Source organism: Scleropages formosus, chromosome 2, assembly GCF_900964775.1.
Source record: "Scleropages formosus chromosome 2, fSclFor1.1, whole genome shotgun sequence".
Taxonomy (NCBI): Eukaryota; Metazoa; Chordata; class Actinopteri; order Osteoglossiformes; family Osteoglossidae; genus Scleropages; species Scleropages formosus.
This window is the reverse complement of record NC_041807.1, coordinates 42249727-42272884: the sequence shown is the minus strand read 5'-3', so window position 1 is coordinate 42272884 and position 23158 is coordinate 42249727. Positions and strand designations below refer to the sequence as shown.

At 55.7% G+C, this 23158-nt stretch overlaps 3 protein-coding genes and 30 non-coding genes across 35 annotated transcripts in view; 15 read left to right on the top strand and 18 right to left on the bottom strand.

Annotated features, from left to right (window-relative positions):
• The window catches only part of LOC108931180 (DENN domain-containing protein 2D-like), a 31088-nt gene extending 25223 nt beyond the window's left edge, over positions 1 to 5865 (bottom strand). The window contains exons 1-2 of the mRNA XM_018746805.2: positions 5285 to 5865; positions 2308 to 2391 (exon numbers count right to left, since the gene is read on the bottom strand). The gene's annotated coding sequence lies outside the window, so the exon portion shown is untranslated. The remainder of the gene's footprint in view (positions 1 to 2307; positions 2392 to 5284) is intronic.
• A 2981-nt stretch (positions 5866 to 8846) lies between these two features.
• Positions 8847 to 8918, bottom strand: trnad-guc (transfer RNA aspartic acid (anticodon GUC)). Its single transcript has one exon. It is a non-coding gene; the product is annotated as a tRNA-Asp (tRNA).
• A 49-nt stretch (positions 8919 to 8967) lies between these two features.
• On the bottom strand, positions 8968 to 14719 carry LOC114909146 (uncharacterized). The gene is made up of 5 exons (XM_029246096.1): positions 12833 to 14719; positions 11850 to 11952; positions 10865 to 10967; positions 9885 to 9987; positions 8968 to 9004 (listed from the first exon to the last, which is right to left on the bottom strand). Exon 1 carries the CDS (start codon positions 14349 to 14351, stop codon positions 13392 to 13394), a length of 960 nt encoding a protein of 319 aa, XP_029101929.1. The 5' UTR covers positions 14352 to 14719; the 3' UTR covers positions 8968 to 9004; positions 9885 to 9987; positions 10865 to 10967; positions 11850 to 11952; positions 12833 to 13391.
• Positions 9031 to 9113, top strand: trnal-aag (transfer RNA leucine (anticodon AAG)). Its single transcript has one exon. It is a non-coding gene; the product is annotated as a tRNA-Leu (tRNA).
• trnad-guc (transfer RNA aspartic acid (anticodon GUC)) lies at positions 9830 to 9901 on the bottom strand. The gene has a single exon. It is a non-coding gene; the product is annotated as a tRNA-Asp (tRNA).
• Positions 10014 to 10096, top strand: trnal-aag (transfer RNA leucine (anticodon AAG)). Its single transcript has one exon. It is a non-coding gene; the product is annotated as a tRNA-Leu (tRNA).
• On the bottom strand, positions 10810 to 10881 carry trnad-guc (transfer RNA aspartic acid (anticodon GUC)). Its single transcript has one exon. It is a non-coding gene; the product is annotated as a tRNA-Asp (tRNA).
• Positions 10994 to 11076, top strand: trnal-aag (transfer RNA leucine (anticodon AAG)). The gene has a single exon. It is a non-coding gene; the product is annotated as a tRNA-Leu (tRNA).
• Positions 11795 to 11866, bottom strand: trnad-guc (transfer RNA aspartic acid (anticodon GUC)). Its single transcript has one exon. It is a non-coding gene; the product is annotated as a tRNA-Asp (tRNA).
• trnal-aag (transfer RNA leucine (anticodon AAG)) lies at positions 11979 to 12061 on the top strand. The gene has a single exon. It is a non-coding gene; the product is annotated as a tRNA-Leu (tRNA).
• trnad-guc (transfer RNA aspartic acid (anticodon GUC)) lies at positions 12778 to 12849 on the bottom strand. Its single transcript has one exon. It is a non-coding gene; the product is annotated as a tRNA-Asp (tRNA).
• Positions 12962 to 13044, top strand: trnal-aag (transfer RNA leucine (anticodon AAG)). Its single transcript has one exon. It is a non-coding gene; the product is annotated as a tRNA-Leu (tRNA).
• Positions 13766 to 13837, bottom strand: trnad-guc (transfer RNA aspartic acid (anticodon GUC)). The gene has a single exon. It is a non-coding gene; the product is annotated as a tRNA-Asp (tRNA).
• Positions 13950 to 14032, top strand: trnal-aag (transfer RNA leucine (anticodon AAG)). Its single transcript has one exon. It is a non-coding gene; the product is annotated as a tRNA-Leu (tRNA).
• A 29-nt stretch (positions 14720 to 14748) lies between the features above and the next one.
• Positions 14749 to 14820, bottom strand: trnad-guc (transfer RNA aspartic acid (anticodon GUC)). Its single transcript has one exon. It is a non-coding gene; the product is annotated as a tRNA-Asp (tRNA).
• Positions 14821 to 14932: 112 nt separating this feature from the next.
• Positions 14933 to 15015, top strand: trnal-aag (transfer RNA leucine (anticodon AAG)). The gene has a single exon. It is a non-coding gene; the product is annotated as a tRNA-Leu (tRNA).
• Positions 15016 to 15733: 718 nt separating this feature from the next.
• Positions 15734 to 15805, bottom strand: trnad-guc (transfer RNA aspartic acid (anticodon GUC)). Its single transcript has one exon. It is a non-coding gene; the product is annotated as a tRNA-Asp (tRNA).
• A 112-nt stretch (positions 15806 to 15917) lies between these two features.
• Positions 15918 to 16000, top strand: trnal-aag (transfer RNA leucine (anticodon AAG)). Its single transcript has one exon. It is a non-coding gene; the product is annotated as a tRNA-Leu (tRNA).
• A 721-nt stretch (positions 16001 to 16721) lies between these two features.
• Positions 16722 to 16793, bottom strand: trnad-guc (transfer RNA aspartic acid (anticodon GUC)). Its single transcript has one exon. It is a non-coding gene; the product is annotated as a tRNA-Asp (tRNA).
• A 49-nt stretch (positions 16794 to 16842) lies between these two features.
• Positions 16843 to 21615, bottom strand: LOC114909154 (uncharacterized). Of its 3 annotated transcripts, none has more exons than XM_029246103.1 (4): positions 19735 to 21615; positions 18753 to 18855; positions 17768 to 17870; positions 16843 to 16879 (listed from the first exon to the last, which is right to left on the bottom strand). In XM_029246103.1, exon 1 carries the CDS (start codon positions 21245 to 21247, stop codon positions 20294 to 20296), a length of 954 nt encoding a protein of 317 aa, XP_029101936.1. In that variant the 5' UTR covers positions 21248 to 21615; the 3' UTR covers positions 16843 to 16879; positions 17768 to 17870; positions 18753 to 18855; positions 19735 to 20293. The 3 variants fall into 3 exon arrangements, with proteins under 3 accessions (XP_029101936.1, XP_029101942.1, XP_029101930.1); XM_029246109.1 differs by lacking the exon at positions 16843 to 16879 and having other exon boundaries at positions 17607 to 17870; positions 19735 to 19837; positions 19969 to 21615; XM_029246097.1 differs by lacking the exon at positions 16843 to 16879 and having other exon boundaries at positions 17607 to 17870.
• On the top strand, positions 16906 to 16988 carry trnal-aag (transfer RNA leucine (anticodon AAG)). The gene has a single exon. It is a non-coding gene; the product is annotated as a tRNA-Leu (tRNA).
• trnad-guc (transfer RNA aspartic acid (anticodon GUC)) lies at positions 17713 to 17784 on the bottom strand. Its single transcript has one exon. It is a non-coding gene; the product is annotated as a tRNA-Asp (tRNA).
• trnal-aag (transfer RNA leucine (anticodon AAG)) lies at positions 17897 to 17979 on the top strand. Its single transcript has one exon. It is a non-coding gene; the product is annotated as a tRNA-Leu (tRNA).
• trnad-guc (transfer RNA aspartic acid (anticodon GUC)) lies at positions 18698 to 18769 on the bottom strand. Its single transcript has one exon. It is a non-coding gene; the product is annotated as a tRNA-Asp (tRNA).
• Positions 18882 to 18964, top strand: trnal-aag (transfer RNA leucine (anticodon AAG)). The gene has a single exon. It is a non-coding gene; the product is annotated as a tRNA-Leu (tRNA).
• trnad-guc (transfer RNA aspartic acid (anticodon GUC)) lies at positions 19681 to 19751 on the bottom strand. The gene has a single exon. It is a non-coding gene; the product is annotated as a tRNA-Asp (tRNA).
• trnal-aag (transfer RNA leucine (anticodon AAG)) lies at positions 19864 to 19946 on the top strand. The gene has a single exon. It is a non-coding gene; the product is annotated as a tRNA-Leu (tRNA).
• trnad-guc (transfer RNA aspartic acid (anticodon GUC)) lies at positions 20662 to 20733 on the bottom strand. Its single transcript has one exon. It is a non-coding gene; the product is annotated as a tRNA-Asp (tRNA).
• trnal-aag (transfer RNA leucine (anticodon AAG)) lies at positions 20846 to 20928 on the top strand. Its single transcript has one exon. It is a non-coding gene; the product is annotated as a tRNA-Leu (tRNA).
• Positions 21616 to 21644: 29 nt separating the features above from the next.
• On the bottom strand, positions 21645 to 21716 carry trnad-guc (transfer RNA aspartic acid (anticodon GUC)). The gene has a single exon. It is a non-coding gene; the product is annotated as a tRNA-Asp (tRNA).
• A 112-nt stretch (positions 21717 to 21828) lies between these two features.
• On the top strand, positions 21829 to 21911 carry trnal-aag (transfer RNA leucine (anticodon AAG)). The gene has a single exon. It is a non-coding gene; the product is annotated as a tRNA-Leu (tRNA).
• Positions 21912 to 22627: 716 nt separating this feature from the next.
• trnad-guc (transfer RNA aspartic acid (anticodon GUC)) lies at positions 22628 to 22699 on the bottom strand. Its single transcript has one exon. It is a non-coding gene; the product is annotated as a tRNA-Asp (tRNA).
• A 112-nt stretch (positions 22700 to 22811) lies between these two features.
• trnal-aag (transfer RNA leucine (anticodon AAG)) lies at positions 22812 to 22894 on the top strand. The gene has a single exon. It is a non-coding gene; the product is annotated as a tRNA-Leu (tRNA).
• The last annotated feature ends 264 nt before the right edge of the window (positions 22895 to 23158 follow it).

Genomic DNA, 23158 nt, shown 5'->3' with positions numbered 1-23158 from the left:
CAATACCACATCAGAAATTTTTGTTTTCAAAGAAGGATAGAGAAAAACAAGTGGTTACCGAAGTAGTGTGGTCCCGTAGTGCAAGTGTAAGTGAACATTGTGCTGCGCATGTTGCCCTCAGTTACAAACCTTTACACGTGAACAGAGTGTTGTTGATTTACATCTCAAGTGCCTCATAAGTTCAACCAGAATTGCTTCACAGTTGTTTCAGACAGCATCCAGGTGTATTACCTTCTGTAAAACGGCAATTTCGACCAAATAAAAGCATGGGTTAAGCAAAGCGGTGTGGTGACTTAGCAGCGTATGTGTTTTGAGGCAAAAGGTTTGAACTGAATTCTGTGGCTCAGTGTGGATCAGCTGATGTCCTGGGATGTGAGACCCCTTGGTCAGGGCTTGCCCCACAGAGGAAACACACAGCTATCTTTAGCACAGGAATACTCTGGGAACTGGGGACCCAGAATGTCTTGGGAGAGCAGACCTCCTACGCAAACTCTCTTCGGTCCACTTGCAGGCAACTGTGAGGTATGACAATGACAACAAAATGTACCATCTTTATTTCTTACTGCTCTTCATGCTTTTAATTATTTCATCTTAGAATGTGACTTGAACTGAAAGGAAAGTTATGTAGTGATAAAAGAAATTTTTTTTAAGACTGTAAAAACAGGTTTAATAGAAGAAAGTATATTTGCATTTTTTAAATGGATCGTTAGTTGTTTGAAATTCTGACTTGCTGTAATTATAAACAAACTCTTCCAACATAAATCAGCATCTATCCATCATGCCAGCTCATTAAGTTTTTCTCAATTATTAAAAATACATTTTAGTTACAAAAAATGTAAAAGCTAAGACTGACAACGGCCATAGGTGTGACTGTTAAAGGCAACGTGCAGAATGAAGTTGAAAATAGTTTTCAGCAATTATTTGCAAATCTGCATTTTTTCACCACTCACAAGAACATGTCAACCAAAACTGTGAATATGCCTGAAATAACCCTAATTTCACCTTCCCAAGTTACGCATCATGCCCTGCTGTCATTACTTATTAATCAGTAACTAGCGTTATGCTTATGGTAATGTTCAGCAGTGAATTCCATGCCACTTGTCTGATGACCTTGGTGTTCAGCTACCGCCTCTAGAGGACACAGACTATGGTTGCAATGGGTACCCGGTGAACAAAGACCACATGGACAGCTGAACTGAGGACATTAGGTTCCATGGAGTTTGATAAACTGAACTGATGCCCTTGTCTGAAATTACCTCGACCCTTTGTAATCTACATCTCTAAATATCATTTCCTCTTAGCTCTTTAAATTATTTAGATTTCTTTAAATTTATTTAAATGAGCATTGCCAGTGTGTAGTGTGGTGATTGCAGCTGCTGCCTTTGGACCCAAAGATTCCAGCTTAAAATCCCACCTAGAGCTGTAATACTCTTAAGCAAGATACTGGCCTTAAGTTGGTCCAGTAAAGTTACTCAGCTGCATAAATGGGCAAATAACCTTAGGTACATTAACACTGTAAGGTGCTTTGGAGAAAAGTGTTAAAAGGATAAATGCAATGTAGATATAAGAAATTGTGATCTGTTCGATTTATCATTTTTAAACAGGGCTCTGCTAATTCCGCCCTGAGAATTCATTAAGTTGCATTTGTTTAAAAATATTTAAATAAGGATCTTAAGAGGTGTGCTGAGGGAATGATGGCACCTTTTCTTGTGTACGTCAAGCTACTGCACAACCACGCCATTCACCCCCGCCCCCTGTCCACCATGCTCTTGCTGCTTCTGTGTGAAGGAAAGAGGAAGAAGCCTGATGTGCTTGGCTAGAGGAACTTCACACCTTCCTGGTACTTCTCCTGTGTGTGATGTTTAATAAAATGAGGCTGGAAACTGAAAGATCTCAGCAGAATATAGATGTAAAACTTATTGCTATGGACCAACTGTTCCACCAGGGATGAAGGTTCAGGTTCAGGTTCAGGTTCCGTCTCCAACTTTAAGCTACTTTGTTCTACCTCCCTGTACCTTGCACCACCTCACTTCACTCTGCATGCTCTTGAGCAAATACATTTGCTTATTTATCTACCTAACATATTCATTTGCCTCGAATCTGTCTAACATTTTTCTCTGTTTCATCACTGTATGTTGCATATTGGATGCTGCTTCACCCAAACAGAAATTCCCTGCAGGATTAATAAAGTTTCATTCATTCATTCATTCATTCATTCATTCATTCATTCATTCATTCATCAAGGGCCTTTGTTATTTTTATGATCTATAATTTTCCAGTCCAACTGTTGATTGAAGGAGGTCAAACCTTGTGCATCCAAACGTGCTCTCAGAGGACCTGGAACGCTTTGTTTCAGTTGTATGGAAGCTGATAATTTGTTGCTGTGTTAACCTGTCATGAAACAAAACAAATTAGCACTTTGCCACTTTTTGATTAATTAGTGATTTAATCGCTGAAATTCTAAGTGTGTAGGCTACATGGTTATCGTGAAACAGCTGTTTATTTGATGTGATGAACTCTTGTTCTTGAACACTAGTACAGGACTTATGTCGATATCACAAAAAAGGATTTAATTATTTAACCTTGGCCCTAAATATTATAAGCTCTATAGGGAGCACATGTAGTGTAGTAGTTAGAACAATTTTTCTTTGGTTCACAGCTCACATCCTAGTGCAACAGATACAATAAAAACAACCCTGTTATCCAAATGGGTAAAAAATTTTGAGCAGGTTAGCATGCAAATGTAAGACTGCATATCACTTTGAACAAGGTTGTCACCTAAACAAATGCTGTGCTGCTGCTGCTGCTGCTGCTGCTGCTGTTTTGTCTGGCTCTAGTTAATGTAAATATTTTTTCGGTTTTGAAAAAACCAAAAAAGTTTCTGGTTGTGGTTTTCAATTTACCCAGCAGCTGGGATTTATTAATAAACACTTGGAGGAGGAGATAGTTCCATATATACAGTGAAAAATAAAATAAATCACTACCTGTGAGGAGGGTGCAGTAGCACAGTGGGTTTGGCCTCTGGATGCTCTCTAGTGGGTCTGGGTTTGAGTCCCGCTTGGGGTGCCTTCTGACAGACTGGTGTCCTGTCCTTGTGCTGTGTTCCTGGGTTAGGCTCCGGTTCAAAGCAAACCTTCTTGTGACAAGCGGTTTGTGTGTGTGTGTCAGTCAATTAGCTGTGACTGTGAATAACTGTGTCACATTTACAGGGTGTGGCTGTTTATCAGTAGTCCTGTATAACCTGTTGCTCTTAGTCATCAGGTTCTGGAGGAGTGCGGTAAATTATTTCCTTGCTGATAACTAAACCGCTTGATAAACATTACCAACACAAACAGGGGTAAGCAGCTACGCAGTTAAGCATTTGGACCTGTGATCATAACATCTCCAGTGTAAGGGGCAGAAAAGATGTGAAAGAGTATGCTACGTGGGTCACTTTGGAGAAATATATATGCTTTGCCACTCATCAAACATGAAGAAATGGAGAAGTAATGAATTCAGTCCTGCTTCTGCAGTTCTTCCTGATTCGTGAAGCACTTCAATTATTCTAAGTTGGCATCAGCGTGGGGCAACCACTTTTTTTTTCAACAAAAAGCCTTGAGCTCAAGTTAAACCGCACCCAAGGGAATGGTCTTTACTACATGTGATAGTGGATAAGTGAACAGTTATGACGTAGGAGAGCTCTTGCAACATTTCCACTAGAATAAACATAGGTTTCTATGGTCGGATGCATTTAGTAGCAAAATAAATTTGCCAGCAGAGATCGAAAAAGTACCGTCTTCTCCATTTCTGTCCTATGGCTCACTCCTTCACAGCGCCTTACACACCTCTTAGTGTGAGTATTTACCAATACTGGAAGTATTATTCAGTATAGCTTACATTGCTAGGTTTGTGCACTAAGCTATTTATAATGAGTTACCCATTTACACAACCTATTCATTTCTCTCATGTCAGTCCAGTGTACGTCAGTTAATCAAAAGTACAGCAGCAGGAGTTGTAATTGCGCTCAAGACCTTGAATTGCAAGGTTGAGGCACAAACTACTACGACGGCTGCTGCCTGAGAACCCCTACACACTCCTAAAGATGATGCACAAGTTAACTGAAGACGGTGAGCTTTCAAAGTAAAACAACTTGTTTTGAGTTGCCTATCGGAAAAGTGATCGAATTGTTTGAAAATAAAGGTTTGCACCCAGAAGCTGGTAGGTTTCAATCCCAGGACAGATGTGTCTGCTCTATGCTGGATATGCAAAACATTCAGCCCATCTTATTTGGGTAACTGCACACAGGACAGGACAGTCTGGGTAAAGCACCCACTGAGTAGATAACTAATGCGATGGGTTATAGCAGGGTGTACCTAGAACACGTCACATACCTACCTGTTACACACCCACTCATTGTCGCAGTTTACTTGTCACTTCCAAACGTCTCTCCTCTGAGGTTCTCTTATTCCCGCTTTGCGAACAGGGACTTCTTGTTAAAGACTTGTTAGTTGTGACGTGTGTTCCGATCAGCGTGTGTATGCTTCTCCATCTGTGTACAGGTCAGCCTTACAGCTGCGTTCTGAGGGGCAGCGCGTGGCGTGATCACTTGTATCCGATGGACCTAGGTTTGAATCCCAATCCTGCTGTGGTACCATTGATCAGCTCACTTACGCTGAACCTACAGAATAAAAGTTGCCCTGCTCTATAAATGATTAAGTAATTGTATGTAACTTAGTGTACAAACGTAATGCTGTAAGTTGCCCTAGAAAAATGTTAATAACGCACGCCGTCCAAAGCCGCTTGTTCCGAGCAGGCTCGCGGCGAACCAGAGCCTAACCCGGCAGCACGGGGCACAAGGCTCGAGGGAGAGGGGACACGCCCCGGACGGGACGCCAGTCTGTCACAGGGCACCGCAAGCAGGACTCAAACCCCAGACCCCCCCCGAGAGAGTGGGACCCGGCCAAACCCGTTGCGCCACCGCACCCCCGTCAGCGTTAATAAATAAACAATAATATTTGTTAGTGGGCCAGCAGGCGGTGAAGTGGTTAGAGCCGCTGCCTGTAGAGTCAAAAGTTGCAGGTTTTAATTTCTGTTCCTGCTGTAACGGTAAAACGTAAAACATATTGTGTATGTCAAAGGGACCGGATGCAGAAAATGCTATTATCGCAGCGCCTTGAACAACTGCTCTTGCGCTACAGCTCAGCCTTCAGTAACTCACACAGAGCACGCAGGGCACGGGGAAGGCAGGAAGCAGCCTGGCACCCTTTACACTCCAGACCTGCCTGCCACACTGATGTCAACTCACCCACGTTGTCAGGCTATGGCGATTCATGTGCCAGTGAGGGTCCCGCTGTGCCTCAGCCGGGTTAATGCTGAAAAAGGCCACGGCGCTGTTGTTCGGCGGGGCTACGGGGAGGCTGCGTCCGTACAGAGAAGTGCGCGTGGCTGCCGGAAGCAGGACATTGCACCTTGTCCCGTGCACTGGGGTGGGGTGAGGGGATTTCCTCAAGTGTGCACATCGTACCATAAGGCAGAGGCATCCACTGAGAAGGCAAGGCCCCCCCACATGGTGATAAGGACAAACCCCGCTCACAGCTGGGTTCCCACTTGAGCCCTTTAGCAGAAAACAGCCTTCTGCACAAGTTGCTTTGCTCATTTTAACATATCTGATCATGCCGTGAACCTCACCGACTTTACGGAGAGCTGGGCGCAGTCGGTTTTTTTCCGTCACGACGGTGCTGTTAATGTGTGCGGGAATATATTTGCATATTTTTCGTTGCAGCCCAGCGATCAAATTATCCATCACAAAATGTAAAGAAATTCTGTTTGCACATGGCAGAAATGTCACACTGAAAGCCCCCTGTAACTGCACTAAATATGAAATTTGTGTGTAACAGGAAAAAAAGAGCTGAATTTCATTATATTTGGAAAATTAATATAAATTTGAACAGAACCAAACTGAACTGTATGCACACACTGAATGTGCAAAGTGGATGCATGTTTGCATCTTGTGCGTAAGTACTTAATCCAGAAAGTTCAGCAGTCAATTCAGCAGCATTACAGAAGTGAGTTGTCAACACTGTTACAATATTGCATTGTCAAGGGTCCAACAACAGCACCCGCTCTCAGATGTGGGTCTGCAGTGTAGAGATTAAAAACAAGGTGTTGCTCTGCCCCACACATGATGTGTCCAGAGTATGAAAACCTGTTGTCACGACCCCTGAAGTTTGGACTCGGGATGAACGTAGCCTGCGCCACCCCCAGAGCCACTCAGCTGCATCAAGCACGCCTGAACCCACACACACACACACACACACACACACACACACACACACACATTTTCATAACCGCTTGTCCCATACGGGGTCGCGGGGGAACCGGAGCCTACCCAGCAACACAGGGCGTAAGGCCGGAGGGGACACACCCAGGACGGGACGCCAGTCCATCACAAGGCACCCCAAGCGGGACTCGAACCCCAGACCCACTGGAGAGCAGGACTGTGGTCCAACCCACTGCGCCACCGCACCCCCGCCGCCTGAACCCAATAAACGCTAAATCCCCAGCACCATAAAAACACTGATGGACGAACATCTGGTTGTGGATTCGTGATCAGCTCTCGACTGCCTTTTCTTGCCATTGCTTAGTGATTCTCGGTCTGTTTGCTCACATGCTTCTGAAGTCCTGTTCACAGTGTGTTTGTGCTCTAATCCAACGCTAATCTTTGTTCCGTGTTCCTCATCTCACTTTGGCATTTTCTTAGTTTGCACGATGCACATATATGTATATATTCACTCTGCTTTTGAGAACATCACCCTTTTTGTCCACATTTAGATGCACAGCAACATACAACATGCCCCTTTTTACCTCCAGATGTGACACCTGTCTTATCATTTGCGCTTCCCGTGGAAGTTTTGGGTTGACGTGAGCCAAGGTAGTTATATTTGGGATCCTCTGTAATCCTTTTTAAACCTTCAAATACATTTTGAAAAAATGCAGAATGAAGGCTGTACTGCTACAAAGCAGGCCTCTGCAAGATTCCCATGAGAGGTGGAATGAGACCATTACCCCAGGAGAGATTTTTCACAAATCATCACGTTTCACACCATTAAAAAGAGCCCCCACTCCTCCTTCACATTCTTATTATGTGCAGCCCTTAGACCAGGCTTCCCATTTGTCTACGCGGACTACTCCAGTTCTGCTCCTCTACAGCCAGTCACTGTTTATGAATTTTTCTACCTGCCTGGGCATGGTGACCCTTCCTTGGTGCCAAGCGTTCATGCTGATCTCCAGGTGCTAGGTTCATACTGATCTTTCACTCATTGCTTTTTATTGTGCCGTTCATGTTCAGGACTCCTGCTTGACTCTCTCTGCCTGTTGCTGAACAATGGAGCTTCGTTGCCTTAATGCCTCAAAAATTGCGAATAAACAGCGAGAGCTGTTGTCCTTTACTCTGGACTGCAGCATCATCACTCCTTGCTAAATCTGATGACTCACAAATTAATGTGACATAATTGAATCTCTGCATTTTGGAGAAATGTAAAATATTTTGTCTGTTTCACTGATTTTGAATCTGTGAATATATAGAAGGCTTTCTTATTTTAGTCTCTGTCTATTTTCAGATCTTATTTAAATTTCCTATTTATTCAATGCTGATAAACAAAGAAAATAAATATATTTTTCTATTAATTCCAGAATTCCATTCTGACTGAGGGGAGTATGAGCATGCAAACATAAAATATACAAGCAATTTTGTGTGCAATAACTTTTTACTCCCTGGTACCCTCAGTATTGAGCTCATAAAAAAGCAAACAGATTCAAACAAGCATACTATAGATGCAGTATGCTTTGCAAGACCATATAGCATACTGCATAACAAACAGCATGGTCTTGCAAAGTCTTATTCTTTCTTAATCTACTGCAGGACTACAAAAACCTGCATCATGTAGCTATAGTAAACATATGAGAAACATAAGGACAATGCAAAAAACTGCACAGTCCTGATGCAAATATTTCTTAAGTTGATTCTCACGGAATTTAGTCTCTGCTCAACTTTCCAGAAAACAATTCAATTTTACTTTACGTACTCATTACGTTACCTTTTGACTTCGAATAACCGAAGTCAGTAACCCTTCACCTGCCGTCGTATCCTTGAGCAGGGTAATCATTCTGAATTGATACAGCAAAACTGACACGCCTGAGTAAATAAGCAAAAAAAAAAAAAAAAAAATTGTATTTTAACATTGTAAATTACGCGGGAGAAAGCTGTAGTCAAGCAAACGTTTGATGACTCTTCTCTCAGCCAGCGCGCTTTCAAAAAACACTTCTAGTTGCACATGGACATCTACTGGTAAAATAATGAAACTACAAGCAATCAAAAAAGAAAAAGAAATCTCTCTCAATAAAACTGGGTGAATCCAGAAATAAAACTGAATGCATATATCTGTGCATAAAAGGCACCAGCTCCAGTCATTCGAAGGAAACTCGGAAAGTTGTAATACATGTAAACATATCTCTAGAGTAGACAGTGGCAATTGGTTTCCAATTATTAAATTAACGTTGTTCTCCAATGTAACTTAAAACAACTTACTAGCCAATTACGTGACAGACTGGACATCCCTTGGGGTATCGCTGTGCACGTCCGAATACTGCAGACTACGCGGCTTATGTCCCGAACGGTCTGGGGATGGGCGCCGAGGCGAGGGTAGCTGCTGCCAAAGGAGAGTAGCACGGCGCCGCCGCCTCCTCCTCCTCCTCCTCCTCCTCGCGCAAGGCGCCAATCGTGGGAGAGGATCGCTTCAGCCCTACTGGCTTGCTCTGCGAGCGAGGGGGCTCTCGTTTGGTGCAGGGGTTCAAAAAACTGACGCGCGCTCCCCGTCGGGGAATCGAACCCCGGTCTCCCGCGTGACAGGCGGGGATACTCACCACTATACTAACGAGGAGCTGGGTGCGCCTCAGCCTTACCGAGTCGCCACTCGACGGCCCGTTCCGACGTCCGGCCTTCGCCTTCCACCTCTGCCTCCCCAAGCTGCGTGAGAGAAGGTGGAGCGCGCCGTCAGGGTGGCCGAGCGGTCTAAGGCGCTGCGTTAAGGTCGCAGTCTCCTCTGGAGGCGTGGGTTCGAATCCCACTTCTGACAAACCTTTAACGTTCCCCCTTACCGATGGTACGAGTCCCTGTCTCAAAGTCGCCCGGCTGCGACACCGAGTTAACCGGGTCGCACTCCTCCAGCGCGTCCGGGAGGCTCGTGCGAGCAGTTCAGGGCATGGATTGGGGGCATCCCTTGGGGTCGCGCTGCTGGCTGCGTGGCTTATGTTTGCTCCCGTTTGGCGGCTCTCTTCCACGACGCGAAGTGGAAAAATCCTTACAGCCGGTGCCGCAGACTCTCTTTGGTTCCGTTCCCTCTCTCCCTCTACGCGTACCGACGAAAAAGCTTCAAAGTTCACATGCTGCAGCATTGCACGGCCCTCGCTCTCTCTGCCGCACCTACCGGCGAGCCTGTGGGAGAGCGGGCCTGCCGGACCGTGGCGTGCTACATCGAACGGAACTCCCTGCTATGGTTGGCATGGGCACGGTGTCCCTTGAGAAGCCTGAGGGCAGCGGGGAACCTGTGGAGGGGCTGAACGATCTCAGGTGGCTAAGGGAGCATGCGAAAGCACTCTTTCTGAACGGCCTGGGGATGGGCACCGAGGCGAGGGTAGCTGCTGCCAAAGGAGAGTAGCACGGCGCCGCCGCCTCCTCCTCCTCCTCGCGCAAGGCGCCAATCGTGGGAGAGGATCGCTTCAGCCCTACTGGCTCGCTCTGCGAGCGAGGCGGCTCTCGTTTGGTGCAGGGGTTCAAAAAGCCTGACGCGCGCTCCCCGTCGGGGAATCGAACCCCGGTCTCCCACGTGACAGGCGGGGATACTCACCACTATACTAACGAGGAGCTGGGTGCGCCTCAGCCTTGCCGAGTCGCCACTCGACGGCCCGTTCCGACGTCCGGCCTTCGCCTTCCACCTCTGCCTCCCCAAGCTGCGTGAGAGAAGGTGGAGCGCGCCGTCAGGGTGGCCGAGCGGTCTAAGGCGCTGCGTTAAGGTCGCAGTCTCCTCTGGAGGCGTGGGTTCGAATCCCACTTCTGACAAACCTTTAACGTTCCCCCTTACCGATGGTACGAGTCCCTGTCTCAAAGTCGCCCGGCTGCGACACCGAGTTAACCGGGTCGCACTCCTCCAGCGCGTCCGGGAGGCTCGTGCGAGCAGTTCAGGGCATGGATTGGGGGCATCCCTTGGGGTTGCGCTGCTGGCTGCGCGGCTTATGTTTGCTCCCGTTTGGCGGCTCTCTTCCACGACGCGAAGTGGAAAAATCCTTACAGCCGGTGCCGCAGACTCTCTTTGGTTCCGTTCCCTCTCTCCCTCTACGCGTACCGACGAAAAAGCTTCAAAGTTCACATGCTGCAGCATTGCACGGCCCTCGCTCTCTCTGCCGCACCTACCGGCGAGCCTGTGGGAGAGCGGGCCTGCCGGACCGTGGCGTGCTACATCGAACGGAACTCCCTGCTATGGTTGGCATGGGCACGGTGTCCCTTGAGAAGCCTGAGGGCAGCGGGGAACCTGTGGAGGGGCTGAACGATCTCAGGTGGCTAAGGGAGCATGCGAAAGCACTCTTTCTGAACGGCCTGGGGATGGGCACCGAGGCGAGGGTAGCTGCTGCCAAAGGAGAGTAGCACGGCGCCGCCGCCTCCTCCTCCTCGCGCAAGGCGCCAATCGTGGGAGAGGATCGCTTCAGCCCTACTGGCTCGCTCTGCGAGCGAGGCGGCTCTCGTTTGGTGCAGGGGTTCAAAAAGCCTGACGCGCGCTCCCCGTCGGGGAATCGAACCCCGGTCTCCCGCGTGACAGGCGGGGATACTCACCACTATACTAACGAGGAGCTGGGTGCGCCTCAGCCTTGCCGAGTCGCCACTCGACGGCCCGTTCCGACGTCCGGCCTTCGCCTTCCACCTCTGCCTCCCCAAGCTGCGTGAGAGAAGGTGGAGCGCGCCGTCAGGGTGGCCGAGCGGTCTAAGGCGCTGCGTTAAGGTCGCAGTCTCCTCTGGAGGCGTGGGTTCGAATCCCACTTCTGACAAACCTTTAACGTTCCCCCTTACCGATGGTACGAGTCCCTGTCTCAAAGTCGCCCGGCTGCGACACCGAGTTAACCGGGTCGCACTCCTCCAGCGCGTCCGGGAGGCTCGTGCGAGCAGTTCAGGGCATGGATTGGGGGCATCCCTTGGGGTCGCGCTGCTGGCTGCGTGGCTTATGTTTGCTCCCGTTTGGCGGCTCTCTTCCACGACGCGAAGTGGAAAAATCCTTACAGCCGGTGCCGCAGACTCTCTTTGGTTCCATTCCCTCTCTCCCTCTACGCGTACCGACGAAAAAGCTTCAAAGTTCACATGCTGCAGCATTGCACGGCCCTCGCTCTCTCTGCCGCACCTACCGGCGAGCCTGTGGGAGAGCGGGCCTGCCGGACCGTGGCGTGCTACATCGAACGGAACTCCCTGCTATGGTTGGCATGGGCACGGTGTCCCTTGAGAAGCCTGAGGGCAGCGGGGAACCTGTGGAGGGGCTGAACGATCTCAGGTGGCTAAGGGAGCATGCGAAAGCACTCTTTCTGAACGGCCTGGGGATGGGCACCGAGGCGAGGGTAGCTGCTGCCAAAGGAGAGTAGCACGGCGCCGCCGCCTCCTCCTCCTCCTCCTCGCGCAAGGCGCCAATCGTGGGAGAGGATCGCTTCAGCCCTACTGGCTTGCTCTGCGAGCGAGGGGGCTCTCGTTTGGTGCAGGGGTTCAAAAAACTGACGCGCGCTCCCCGTCGGGGAATCGAACCCCGGTCTCCCGCGTGACAGGCGGGGATACTCACCACTATACTAACGAGGAGCTGGGTGCGCCTCAGCCTTGCCGAGTCGCCACTCGACGGCCCGTTCCGACGTCCGGCCTTCGCCTTCCACCTCTGCCTCCCCAAGCTGCGTGAGAGAAGGTGGAGCGCGCCGTCAGGGTGGCCGAGCGGTCTAAGGCGCTGCGTTAAGGTCGCAGTCTCCTCTGGAGGCGTGGGTTCGAATCCCACTTCTGACAAACCTTTAACGTTCCCCCTTACCGATGGTACGAGTCCCTGTCTCAAAGTCGCCCGGCTGCGACACCGAGTTAACCGGGTCGCACTCCTCCAGCGCGTCCGGGAGGCTCGTGCGAGCAGTTCAGGGCATGGATTGGGGGCATCCCTTGGGGTCGCGCTGCTGGCTGCGCGGCTTATGTTTGCTCCCGTTTGGCGGCTCTCTTCCACGACGCGAAGTGGAAAAATCCTTACAGCCGGTGCCGCAGACTCTCTTTGGTTCCGTTCCCTCTCTCCCTCTACGCGTACCGACGAAAAAGCTTCAAAGTTCACATGCTGCAGCATTGCACGGCCCTCGCTCTCTCTGCCGCACCTACCGGCGAGCCTGTGGGAGAGCGGGCCTGCCGGACCGTGGCGTGCTACATCGAACGGAACTCCCTGCTATGGTTGGCATGGGCACGGTGTCCCTTGAGAAGCCTGAGGGCAGCGGGGAACCTGTGGAGGGGCTGAACGATCTCAGGTGGCTAAGGGAGCATGCGAAAGCACTCTTTCTGAACGGCCTGGGGATGGGCACCGAGGCGAGGGTAGCTGCTGCCAAAGGAGAGTAGCACGGCGCCGCCGCCTCCTCCTCCTCCTCGCGCAAGGCGCCAATCGTGGGAGAGGATCGCTTCAGCCCTACTGGCTCGCTCTGCGAGCGAGGCGGCTCTCGTTTGGTGCAGGGGTTCAAAAAGCCTGACGCGCGCTCCCCGTCGGGGAATCGAACCCCGGTCTCCCGCGTGACAGGCGGGGATACTCACCACTATACTAACGAGGAGCTGGGTGCGCCTCAGCCTTGCCGAGTCGCCACTCGACGGCCCGTTCCGACGTCCGGCCTTCGCCTTCCACCTCTGCCTCCCCAAGCTGCGTGAGAGAAGGTGGAGCGCGCCGTCAGGGTGGCCGAGCGGTCTAAGGCGCTGCGTTAAGGTCGCAGTCTCCTCTGGAGGCGTGGGTTCGAATCCCACTTCTGACAAACCTTTAACGTTCCCCCTTACCGATGGTACGAGTCCCTGTCTCAAAGTCGCCCGGCTGCGACACCGAGTTAACCGGGTCGCACTCCTCCAGCGCGTCCGGGAGGCTCGTGCGAGCAGTTCAGGGCATGGATTGGGGGCATCCCTTGGGGTCGCGCTGCTGGCTGCGCGGCTTATGTTTGCTCCCGTTTGGCGGCTCTCTTCCACGACGCGAAGTGGAAAAATCCTTACAGCCGGTGCCGCAGACTCTCTTTGGTTCCGTTCCCTCTCTCCCTCTACGCGTACCGACGAAAAAGCTTCAAAGTTCACATGCTGCAGCATTGCACGGCCCTCGCTCTCTCTGCCGCACCTACCGGCGAGCCTGTGGGAGAGCGGGCCTGCCGGACCGTGGCGTGCTACATCGAACGGAACTCCCTGCTATGGTTGGCATGGGCACGGTGTCCCTTGAGAAGCCTGAGGGCAGCGGGGAACCTGTGGAGGGGCTGAACGATCTCAGGTGGCTAAGGGAGCATGCGAAAGCACTCTTTCTGAACGGCCTGGGGATGGGCACCGAGGCGAGGGTAGCTGCTGCCAAAGGAGAGTAGCACGGCGCCGCCGCCGCCTCCTCCTCCTCCTCCTCGCGCAAGGCGCCAATCGTGGGAGAGGATCGCTTCAGCCCTACTGGCTCGCTCTGCGAGCGAGGCGGCTCTCGTTTGGTGCAGGGGTTCAAAAAGCTGACGCGCGCTCCCCGTCGGGGAATCGAACCCCGGTCTCCCGCGTGACAGGCGGGGATACTCACCACTATACTAACGAGGAGCTGGGTGCGCCTCAGCCTTGCCGAGTCGCCACTCGACGGCCCGTTCCGACGTCCGGCCTTCGCCTTCCACCTCTGCCTCCCCAAGCTGCGTGAGAGAAGGTGGAGCGCGCCGTCAGGGTGGCCGAGCGGTCTAAGGCGCTGCGTTAAGGTCGCAGTCTCCTCTGGAGGCGTGGGTTCGAATCCCACTTCTGACAAACCTTTAACGTTCCCCCTTACCGATGGTACGAGTCCCTGTCTCAAAGTCGCCCGGCTGCGACACCGAGTTAACCGGGTCGCACTCCTCCAGCGCGTCCGGGAGGCTCGTGCGAGCAGTTCAGGGCATGGATTGGGGGCATCCCTTGGGGTCGCGCTGCTGGCTGCGCGGCTTATGTTTGCTCCCGTTTGGCGGCTCTCTTCCACGACGCGAAGTGGAAAAATCCTTACAGCCGGTGCCGCAGACTCTCTTTGGTTCCGTTCCCTCTCTCCCTCTACGCGTACCGACGAAAAAGCTTCAAAGTTCACATGCTGCAGCATTGCACGGCCCTCGCTCTCTCTGCCGCACCTACCGGCGAGCCTGTGGGAGAGCGGGCCTGCCGGACCGTGGCGTGCTACATCGAACGGAACTCCCTGCTATGGTTGGCATGGGCACGGTGTCCCTTGAGAAGCCTGAGGGCAGCGGGGAACCTGTGGAGGGGCTGAACGATCTCAGGTGGCTAAGGGAGCATGCGAAAGCACTCTTTCTGAACGGCCTGGGGATGGGCACCGAGGCGAGGGTAGCTGCTGCCAAAGGAGAGTAGCACGGCGCCGCCGCCTCCTCCTCCTCCTCGCGCAAGGCGCCAATCGTGGGAGAGGATCGCTTCAGCCCTACTGGCTCGCTCTGCGAGCGAGGCGGCTCTCGTTTGGTGCAGGGGTTCAAAAAGCCTGACGCGCGCTCCCCGTCGGGGAATCGAACCCCGGTCTCCCGCGTGACAGGCGGGGATACTCACCACTATACTAACGAGGAGCTGGGTGCGCCTCAGCCTTGCCGAGTCGCCACTCGACGGCCCGTTCCGACGTCCGGCCTTCGCCTTCCACCTCTGCCTCCCCAAGCTGCGTGAGAGAAGGTGGAGCGCGCCGTCAGGGTGGCCGAGCGCTCTAAGGCGCTGCGTTAAGGTCGCAGTCTCCTCTGGAGGCGTGGGTTCGAATCCCACTTCTGACAAACCTTTAACGTTCCCCCTTACCGATGGTACGAGTCCCTGTCTCAAAGTCGCCCGGCTGCGACACCGAGTTAACCGGGTCGCACTCCTCCAGCGCGTCCGGGAGGCTCGTGCGAGCAGTTCAGGGCATGGATTGGGGGCATCCCTTGGGGTCGCGCTGCTGGCTGCGCGGCTTATGTTTGCTCCCGTTTGGCGGCTCTCTTCCACGACGCGAAGTGGAAAAATCCTTACAGCCGGTGCCGCAGACTCTCTTTGGTTCCGTTCCCTCTCTCCCTCTACGCGTACCGACGAAAAAGCTTCAAAGTTCACATGCTGCAGCATTGCACGGCCCTCGCTCTCTCTGCCGCACCTACCGGCGAGCCTGTGGGAGAGCGGGCCTGCCGGACCGTGGCGTGCTACATCGAACGGAACTCCCTGCTATGGTTGGCATGGGCACGGTGTCCCTTGAGAAGCCTGAGGGCAGCGGGGAACCTGTGGAGGGGCTGAACGATCTCAGGTGGCTAAGGGAGCATGCGAAAGCACTCTTTCTGAACGGCCTGGGGATGGGCACCGAGGCGAGGGTAGCTGCTGCCAAAGGAGAGTAGCACGGCGCCGCCGCCTCCTCCTCCTCCTCCTCGCGCAAGGCGCCAATCGTGGGAGAGGATCGCTTCAGCCCTACTGGCTCGCTCTGCGAGCGAGGCGGCTCTCGTTTGGTGCAGGGGTTCAAAAAGCTGACGCGCGCTCCCCGTCGGGGAATCGAACCCCGGTCTCCCGCGTGACAGGCGGGGATACTCACCACTATACTAACGAGGAGCTGGGTGCGCCTCAGCCTTGCCGAGTCGCCACTCGACGGCCCGTTCCGACGTCCGGCCTTCGCCTTCCACCTCTGCCTCCCCAAGCTGCGTGAGAGAAGGTGGAGCGCGCCGTCAGGGTGGCCGAGCGGTCTAAGGCGCTGCGTTAAGGTCGCAGTCTCCTCTGGAGGCGTGGGTTCGAATCCCACTTCTGACAAACCTTTAACGTTCCCCCTTACCGATGGTACGAGTCCCTGTCTCAAAGTCGCCCGGCTGCGACACCGAGTTAACCGGGTCGCACTCCTCCAGCGCGTCCGGGAGGCTCGTGCGAGCAGTTCAGGGCATGGATTGGGGGCATCCCTTGGGGTCGCGCTGCTGGCTGCGCGGCTTATGTTTGCTCCCGTTTGGCGGCTCTCTTCCACGACGCGAAGTGGAAAAATCCTTACAGCCGGTGCCGCAGACTCTCTTTGGTTCCGTTCCCTCTCTCCCTCTACGCGTACCGACGAAAAAGCTTCAAAGTTCACATGCTGCAGCATTGCACGGCCCTCGCTCTCTCTGCCGCACCTACCGGCGAGCCTGTGGGAGAGCGGGCCTGCCGGACCGTGGCGTGCTACATCGAACGGAACTCCCTGCTATGGTTGGCATGGGCACGGTGTCCCTTGAGAAGCCTGAGGGCAGCGGGGAACCTGTGGAGGGGCTGAACGATCTCAGGTGGCTAAGGGAGCATGCGAAAGCACTCTTTCTGAACGGCCTGGGGATGGGCACCGAGGCGAGGGTAGCTGCTGCCAAAGGAGAGTAGCACGGCGCCGCCGCCGCCTCCTCCTCCTCCTCCTCGCGCAAGGCGCCAATCGTGGGAGAGGATCGCTTCAGCCCTACTGGCTCGCTCTGCGAGCGAGGCGGCTCTCGTTTGGTGCAGGGGTTCAAAAAGCTGACGCGCGCTCCCCGTCGGGGAATCGAACCCCGGTCTCCCGCGTGACAGGCGGGGATACTCACCACTATACTAATGAGGAGCTGGGTGCGCCTCAGCCTTGCCGAGTCGCCACTCGACGGCCCGTTCCGACGTCCGGCCTTCGCCTTCCACCTCTGCCTCCCCAAGCTGCGTGAGAGAAGGTGGAGCGTGCCGTCAGGGTGGCCGAGCGGTCTAAGGCGCTGCGTTAAGGTCGCAGTCTCCTCTGGAGGCGTGGGTTCGAATCCCACTTCTGACAAACCTTTAACGTTCCCCCTTACCGATGGTACGAGTCCCTGTCTCAAAGTCGCCCGGCTGCGACACCGAGTTAACCGGGTCGCACTCCTCCAGCGCGTCCGGGAGGCTCGTGCGAGCAGTTCAGGGCATGGATTGGGGGCATCCCTTGGGGTCGCGCTGCTGGCTGCGCGGCTTATGTTTGCTCCCGTTTGGCGGCTCTCTTCCACGACGCGAAGTGGAAAAATCCTTACAGCCGGTGCCGCAGACTCTCTTTGGTTCCGTTCCCTCTCTCCCTCTACGCGTACCGACGAAAAAGCTTCAAAGTTCACATGCTGCAGCATTGCACGGCCCTCGCTCTCTCTGCCGCACCTACCGGCGAGCCTGTGGGAGAGCGGGCCTGCCGGACCGTGGCGTGCTACATCGAACGGAACTCCCTGCTATGGTTGGCATGGGCACGGTGTCCCTTGAGAAGCCTGAGGGCAGCGGGGAACCTGTGGAGGGGCTGAACGATCTCAGGTGGCTAAGGGAGCATGCGAAAGCACTCTTTCTGAACGGCCTGGGGATGGGCACCGAGGCGAGGGTAGCTGCTGCCAAAGGAGAGTAGCACGGCGCCGCCGCCTCCTCCTCCTCCTCCTCCTCCTCGCGCAAGGCGCCAATCGTGGGAGAGGATCGCTTCAGCCCTACTGGCTCGCTCTGCGAGCGAGGCGGCTCTCGTTTGGTGCAGGGGTTCAAAAAGCTGACGCGCGCTCCCCGTCGGGGAATCGAACCCCGGTCTCCCGCGTGACAGGCGGGGATACTCACCACTATACTAACGAGGAGCTGGGTGCGCCTCAGCCTTGCCGAGTCGCCACTCGACGGCCCGTTCCGACGTCCGGCCTTCGCCTTCCACCTCTGCCTCCCCAAGCTGCGTGAGAGAAGGTGGAGCGCGCCGTCAGGGTGGCCGAGCGGTCTAAGGCGCTGCGTTAAGGTCGCAGTCTCCTCTGGAGGCGTGGGTTCGAATCCCACTTCTGACAAACCTTTAACGTTCCCCCTTACCGATGGTACGAGTCCCTGTCTCAAAGTCGCCCGGCTGCGACACCGAGTTAACCGGGTCGCACTCCTCCAGCGCGTCCGGGAGGCTCGTGTGAGCAGTTCAGGGCATGGATTGGGGGCATCCCTTGGGGTCGCGCTGCTGGCTGCGCGGCTTATGTTTGCTCCCGTTTGGCGGCTCTCTTCCACGACGCGAAGTGGAAAAATCCTTACAGCCGGTGCCGCAGACTCTCTTTGGTTCCGTTCCCTCTCTCCCTCTACGCGTACCGACGAAAAAGCTTCAAAGTTCACATGCTGCAGCATTGCACGGCCCTCGCTCTCTCTGCCGCACCTACCGGCGAGCCTGTGGGAGAGCGGGCCTGCCGGACCGTGGCGTGCTACATCGAACGGAACTCCCTGCTATGGTTGGCATGGGCACGGTGTCCCTTGAGAAGCCTGAGGGCAGCGGGGAACCTGTGGAGGGGCTGAACGATCTCAGGTGGCTAAGGGAGCATGCGAAAGCACTCTTTCTGAACGGCCTGGGGATGGGCACCGAGGCGAGGGTAGCTGCTGCCAAAGGAGAGTAGCACGGCGCCGCCGCCTCCTCCTCCTCCTCCTCGCGCAAGGCGCCAATCGTGGGAGAGGATCGCTTCAGCCCTACTGGCTCGCTCTGCGAGCGAGGCGGCTCTCGTTTGGTGCAGGGGTTCAAAAAGCTGACGCGCGCTCCCCGTCGGGGAATCGAACCCCGGTCTCCCGCGTGACAGGCGGGGATACTCACCACTATACTAACGAGGAGCTGGGTGCGCCTCAGCCTTGCCGAGTCGCCACTCGACGGCCCGTTCCGACGTCCGGCCTTCGCCTTCCACCTCTGCCTCCCCAAGCTGCGTGAGAGAAGGTGGAGCGCGCCGTCAGGGTGGCCGAGCGGTCTAAGGCGCTGCGTTAAGGTCGCAGTCTCCTCTGGAGGCGTGGGTTCGAATCCCACTTCTGACAAACCTTTAACGTTCCCCCTTACCGATGGTACGAGTCCCTGTCTCAAAGTCGCCCGGCTGCGACACCGAGTTAACCGGGTCGCACTCCTCCAGCGCGTCCGGGAGGCTCGTGCGAGCAGTTCAGGGCATGGATTGGGGGCATCCCTTGGGGTCGCGCTGCTGGCTGCGCGGCTTATGTTTGCTCCCGTTTGGCGGCTCTCTTCCACGACGCGAAGTGGAAAAATCCTTACAGCCGGTGCCGCAGACTCTCTTTGGTTCCGTTCCCTCTCTCCCTCTACGCGTACCGACGAAAAAGCTTCAAAGTTCACATGCTGCAGCATTGCACGGCCCTCGCTCTCTCTGCCGCACCTACCGGCGAGCCTGTGGGAGAGCGGGCCTGCCGGACCGTGGCGTGCTACATCGAACGGAACTCCCTGCTATGGTTGGCATGGGCACGGTGTCCCTTGAGAAGCCTGAGGGCAGCGGGGAACCTGTGGAGGGGCTGAACGATCTCAGGTGGCTAAGGGAGCATGCGAAAGCACTCTTTCTGAACGGCCTGGGGATGGGCACCGAGGCGAGGGTAGCTGCTGCCAAAGGAGAGTAGCACGGCGCCGCCGCCTCCTCCTCCTCCTCGCGCAAGGCGCCAATCGTGGGAGAGGATCGCTTCAGCCCTACTGGCTCGCTCTGCGAGCGAGGCGGCTCTCGTTTGGTGCAGGGGTTCAAAAAGCCTGACGCGCGCTCCCCGTCGGGGAATCGAACCCGGTCTCCCGCGTGACAGGCGGGGATACTCACCACTATACTAACGAGGAGCTGGGTGCGCCTCAGCCTTGCCGAGTCGCCACTCGACGGCCCGTTCCGACGTCCGGCCTTCGCCTTCCACCTCTGCCTCCCCAAGCTGCGTGAGAGAAGGTGGAGCGCGCCGTCAGGGTGGCCGAGCGGTCTAAGGCGCTGCGTTAAGGTCGCAGTCTCCTCTGGAGGCGTGGGTTCGAATCCCACTTCTGACAAACCTTTAACGTTCCCCCTTACCGATGGTACGAGTCCCTGTCTCAAAGTCGCCCGGCTGCGACACCGAGTTAACCGGGTCGCACTCCTCCAGCGCGTCCGGGAGGCTCGTGCGAGCAGTTCAGGGCATGGATTGGGGGCATCCCTTGGGGTCGCGCTGCTGGCTGCGCGGCTTATGTTTGCTCCCGTTTGGCGGCTCTCTTCCACGACGCGAAGTGGAAAAATCCTTACAGCCGGTGCCGCAGACTCTCTTTGGTTCCGTTCCCTCTCTCCCTCTACGCGTACCGACGAAAAAGCTTCAAAGTTCACATGCTGCAGCATTGCACGGCCCTCGCTCTCTCTGCCGCACCTACCGGCGAGCCTGTGGGAGAGCGGGCCTGCCGGACCGTGGCGTGCTACATCGAACGGAACTCCCTGCTATGGTTGGCATGGGCACGGTGTCCCTTGAGAAGCCTGAGGGCAGCGGGGAACCTGTGGAGGGGCTGAACGATCTCAGGTGGCTAAGGGAGCATGCGAAAGCACTCTTTCTGAACGGCCTGGGGATGGGCACCGAGGCGAGGGTAGCTGCTGCCAAAGGAGAGTAGCACGGCGCCGCCGCCTCCTCCTCCTCCTCGCGCAAGGCGCCAATCGTGGGAGAGGATCGCTTCAGCCCTACTGGCTCGCTCTGCGAGCGAGGCGGCTCTCGTTTGGTGCAGGGGTTCAAAAAGCTGACGCGCGCTCCCCGTCGGGGAATCGAACCCCGGTCTCCCGCGTGACAGGCGGGGATACTCACCACTATACTAACGAGGAGCTGGGTGCGCCTCAGCCTTGCCGAGTCGCCACTCGACGGCCCGTTCCGACGTCCGGCCTTCGCCTTCCACCTCTGCCTCCCCAAGCTGCGTGAGAGAAGGTGGAGCGCGCCGTCAGGGTGGCCGAGCGGTCTAAGGCGCTGCGTTAAGGTCGCAGTCTCCTCTGGAGGCGTGGGTTCGAATCCCACTTCTGACAAACCTTTAACGTTCCCCCTTACCGATGGTACGAGTCCCTGTCTCAAAGTCGCCCGGCTGCGACACCGAGTTAACCGGGTCGCACTCCTCCAGCGCGTCCGGGAGGCTCGTGCGAGCAGTTCAGGGCATGGATTGGGGGCATCCCTTGGGGTCGCGCTGCTGGCTGCGCGGCTTATGTTTGCTCCCGTTTGGCGGCTCTCTTCCACGACGCGAAGTGGAAAAATCCTTACAGCCGGTGCCGCAGACTCTCTTTGGTTCCGTTCCCTCTCTCCCTCTACGCGTACCGACGAAAAAGCTTCAAAGTTCACATGCTGCAGCATTGCACGGCCCTCGCTCTCTCTGCCGCACCTACCGGCGAGCCTGTGGGAGAGCGGGCCTGCCGGACCGTGGCGTGCTACATCGAACGGAACTCCCTGCTATGGTTGGCATGGGCACGGTGTCCCTTGAGAAGCCTGAGGGCAGCGGGGAACCTGTGGAGGGGCTGAACGATCTCAGGTGGCTAAGGGAGCATGCGAAAGCACTCTTTCTGAACGGCCTGGGGATGGGCACCGAGGCGAGGGTAGCTGCTGCCAAAGGAGAGTAGCACGGCGCCGCCGCCTCCTCCTCCTCCTCGCGCAAGGCGCCAATCGTGGGAGAGGATCGCTTCAGCCCTACTGGCTCGCTCTGCGAGCGAGGCGGCTCTCGTTTGGTGCAGGGGTTCAAAAAGCCTGACGCGCGCTCCCCGTCGGGGAATCGAACCCCGGTCTCCCGCGTGACAGGCGGGGATACTCACCACTATACTAACGAGGAGCTGGGTGCGCCTCAGCCTTGCCGAGTCGCCACTCGACGGCCCGTTCCGACGTCCGGCCTTCGCCTTCCACCTCTGCCTCCCCAAGCTGCGTGAGAGAAGGTGGAGCGCGCCGTCAGGGTGGCCGAGCGGTCTAAGGCGCTGCGTTAAGGTCGCAGTCTCCTCTGGAGGCGTGGGTTCGAATCCCACTTCTGACAAACCTTTAACGTTCCCCCTTACCGATGGTACGAGTCCCTGTCTCAAAGTCGCCCGGCTGCGACACCGAGTTAACCGGGTCGCACTCCTCCAGCGCGTCCGGGAGGCTCGTGCGAGCAGTTCAGGGCATGGATTGGGGGCATCCCTTGGGGTCGCGCTGCTGGCTGCGCGGCTTATGTTTGCTCCCGTTTGGCGGCTCTCTTCCACGACGCGAAGTGGAAAAATCCTTACAGCCGGTGCCGCAGACTCTCTTTGGTTCCGTTCCCTCTCTCCCTCTACGCGTACCGACGAAAAAGCTTCAAAGTTCACATGCTGCAGCATTGCACGGCCCTCGCTCTCTCTGCCGCACCTACCGGCGAGCCTGTGGGAGAGCGGGCCTGCCGGACCGTGGCGTGCTACATCGAACGGAACTCCCTGCTATGGTTGGCATGGGCACGGTGTCCCTTGAGAAGCCTGAGGGCAGCGGGGAACCTGTGGAGGGGCTGAACGATCTCAGGTGGCTAAGGGAGCATGCGAAAGCACTCTTTCTGAACGGCCTGGGGATGGGCACCGAGGCGAGGGTAGCTGCTGCCAAAGGAGAGTAGCACGGCGCCGCCGCCTCCTCCTCCTCCTCGCGCAAGGCGCCAATCGTGGGAGAGGATCGCTTCAGCCCTACTGGCTCGCTCTGCGAGCGAGGCGGCTCTCGTTTGGTGCAGGGGTTCAAAAAGCCTGACGCGCGCTCCCCGTCGGGGAATCGAACCCCGGTCTCCCGCGTGACAGGCGGGGATACTCACCACTATACTAACGAGGAGCTGGGTGCGCCTCAGCCTTGCCGAGTCGCCACTCGACGGCCCGTTCCGACGTCCGGCCTTCGCCTTCCACCTCTGCCTCCCCAAGCTGCGTGAGAGAAGGTGGAGCGCGCCGTCAGGGTGGCCGAGCGGTCTAAGGCGCTGCGTTAAGGTCGCAGTCTCCTCTGGAGGCGTGGGTTCGAATCCCACTTCTGACAAACCTTTAACGTTCCCCCTTACCGATGGTACGAGTCCCTGTCTCAAAGTCGCCCGGCTGCGACACCGAGTTAACCGGGTCGCACTCCTCCAGCGCGTCCGGGAGGCTCGTGCGAGCAGTTCAGGGCATGGATTGGGGGCATCCCTTGGGGTCGCGCTGCTGGCTGCGCGGCTTATGTTTGCTCCCGTTTGGCGGCTCTCTTCCACGACGCGAAGTGGAAAAATCCTTACAGCCGGTGCCGCAGACTCTCTTTGGTTCCGTTCCC

Coding starts and splice junctions, on each gene's coding strand:
- LOC114909146 (XM_029246096.1), bottom strand. CDS start 14,351: ATGCTGCAGCATGTGAACTTTGAAGCTTTTTCGTCGGTACGCGTAGAG.
- LOC114909154 (XM_029246103.1), bottom strand. CDS start 21,247: ATGCTGCAGCATGTGAACTTTGAAGCTTTTTCGTCGGTACGCGTAGAG.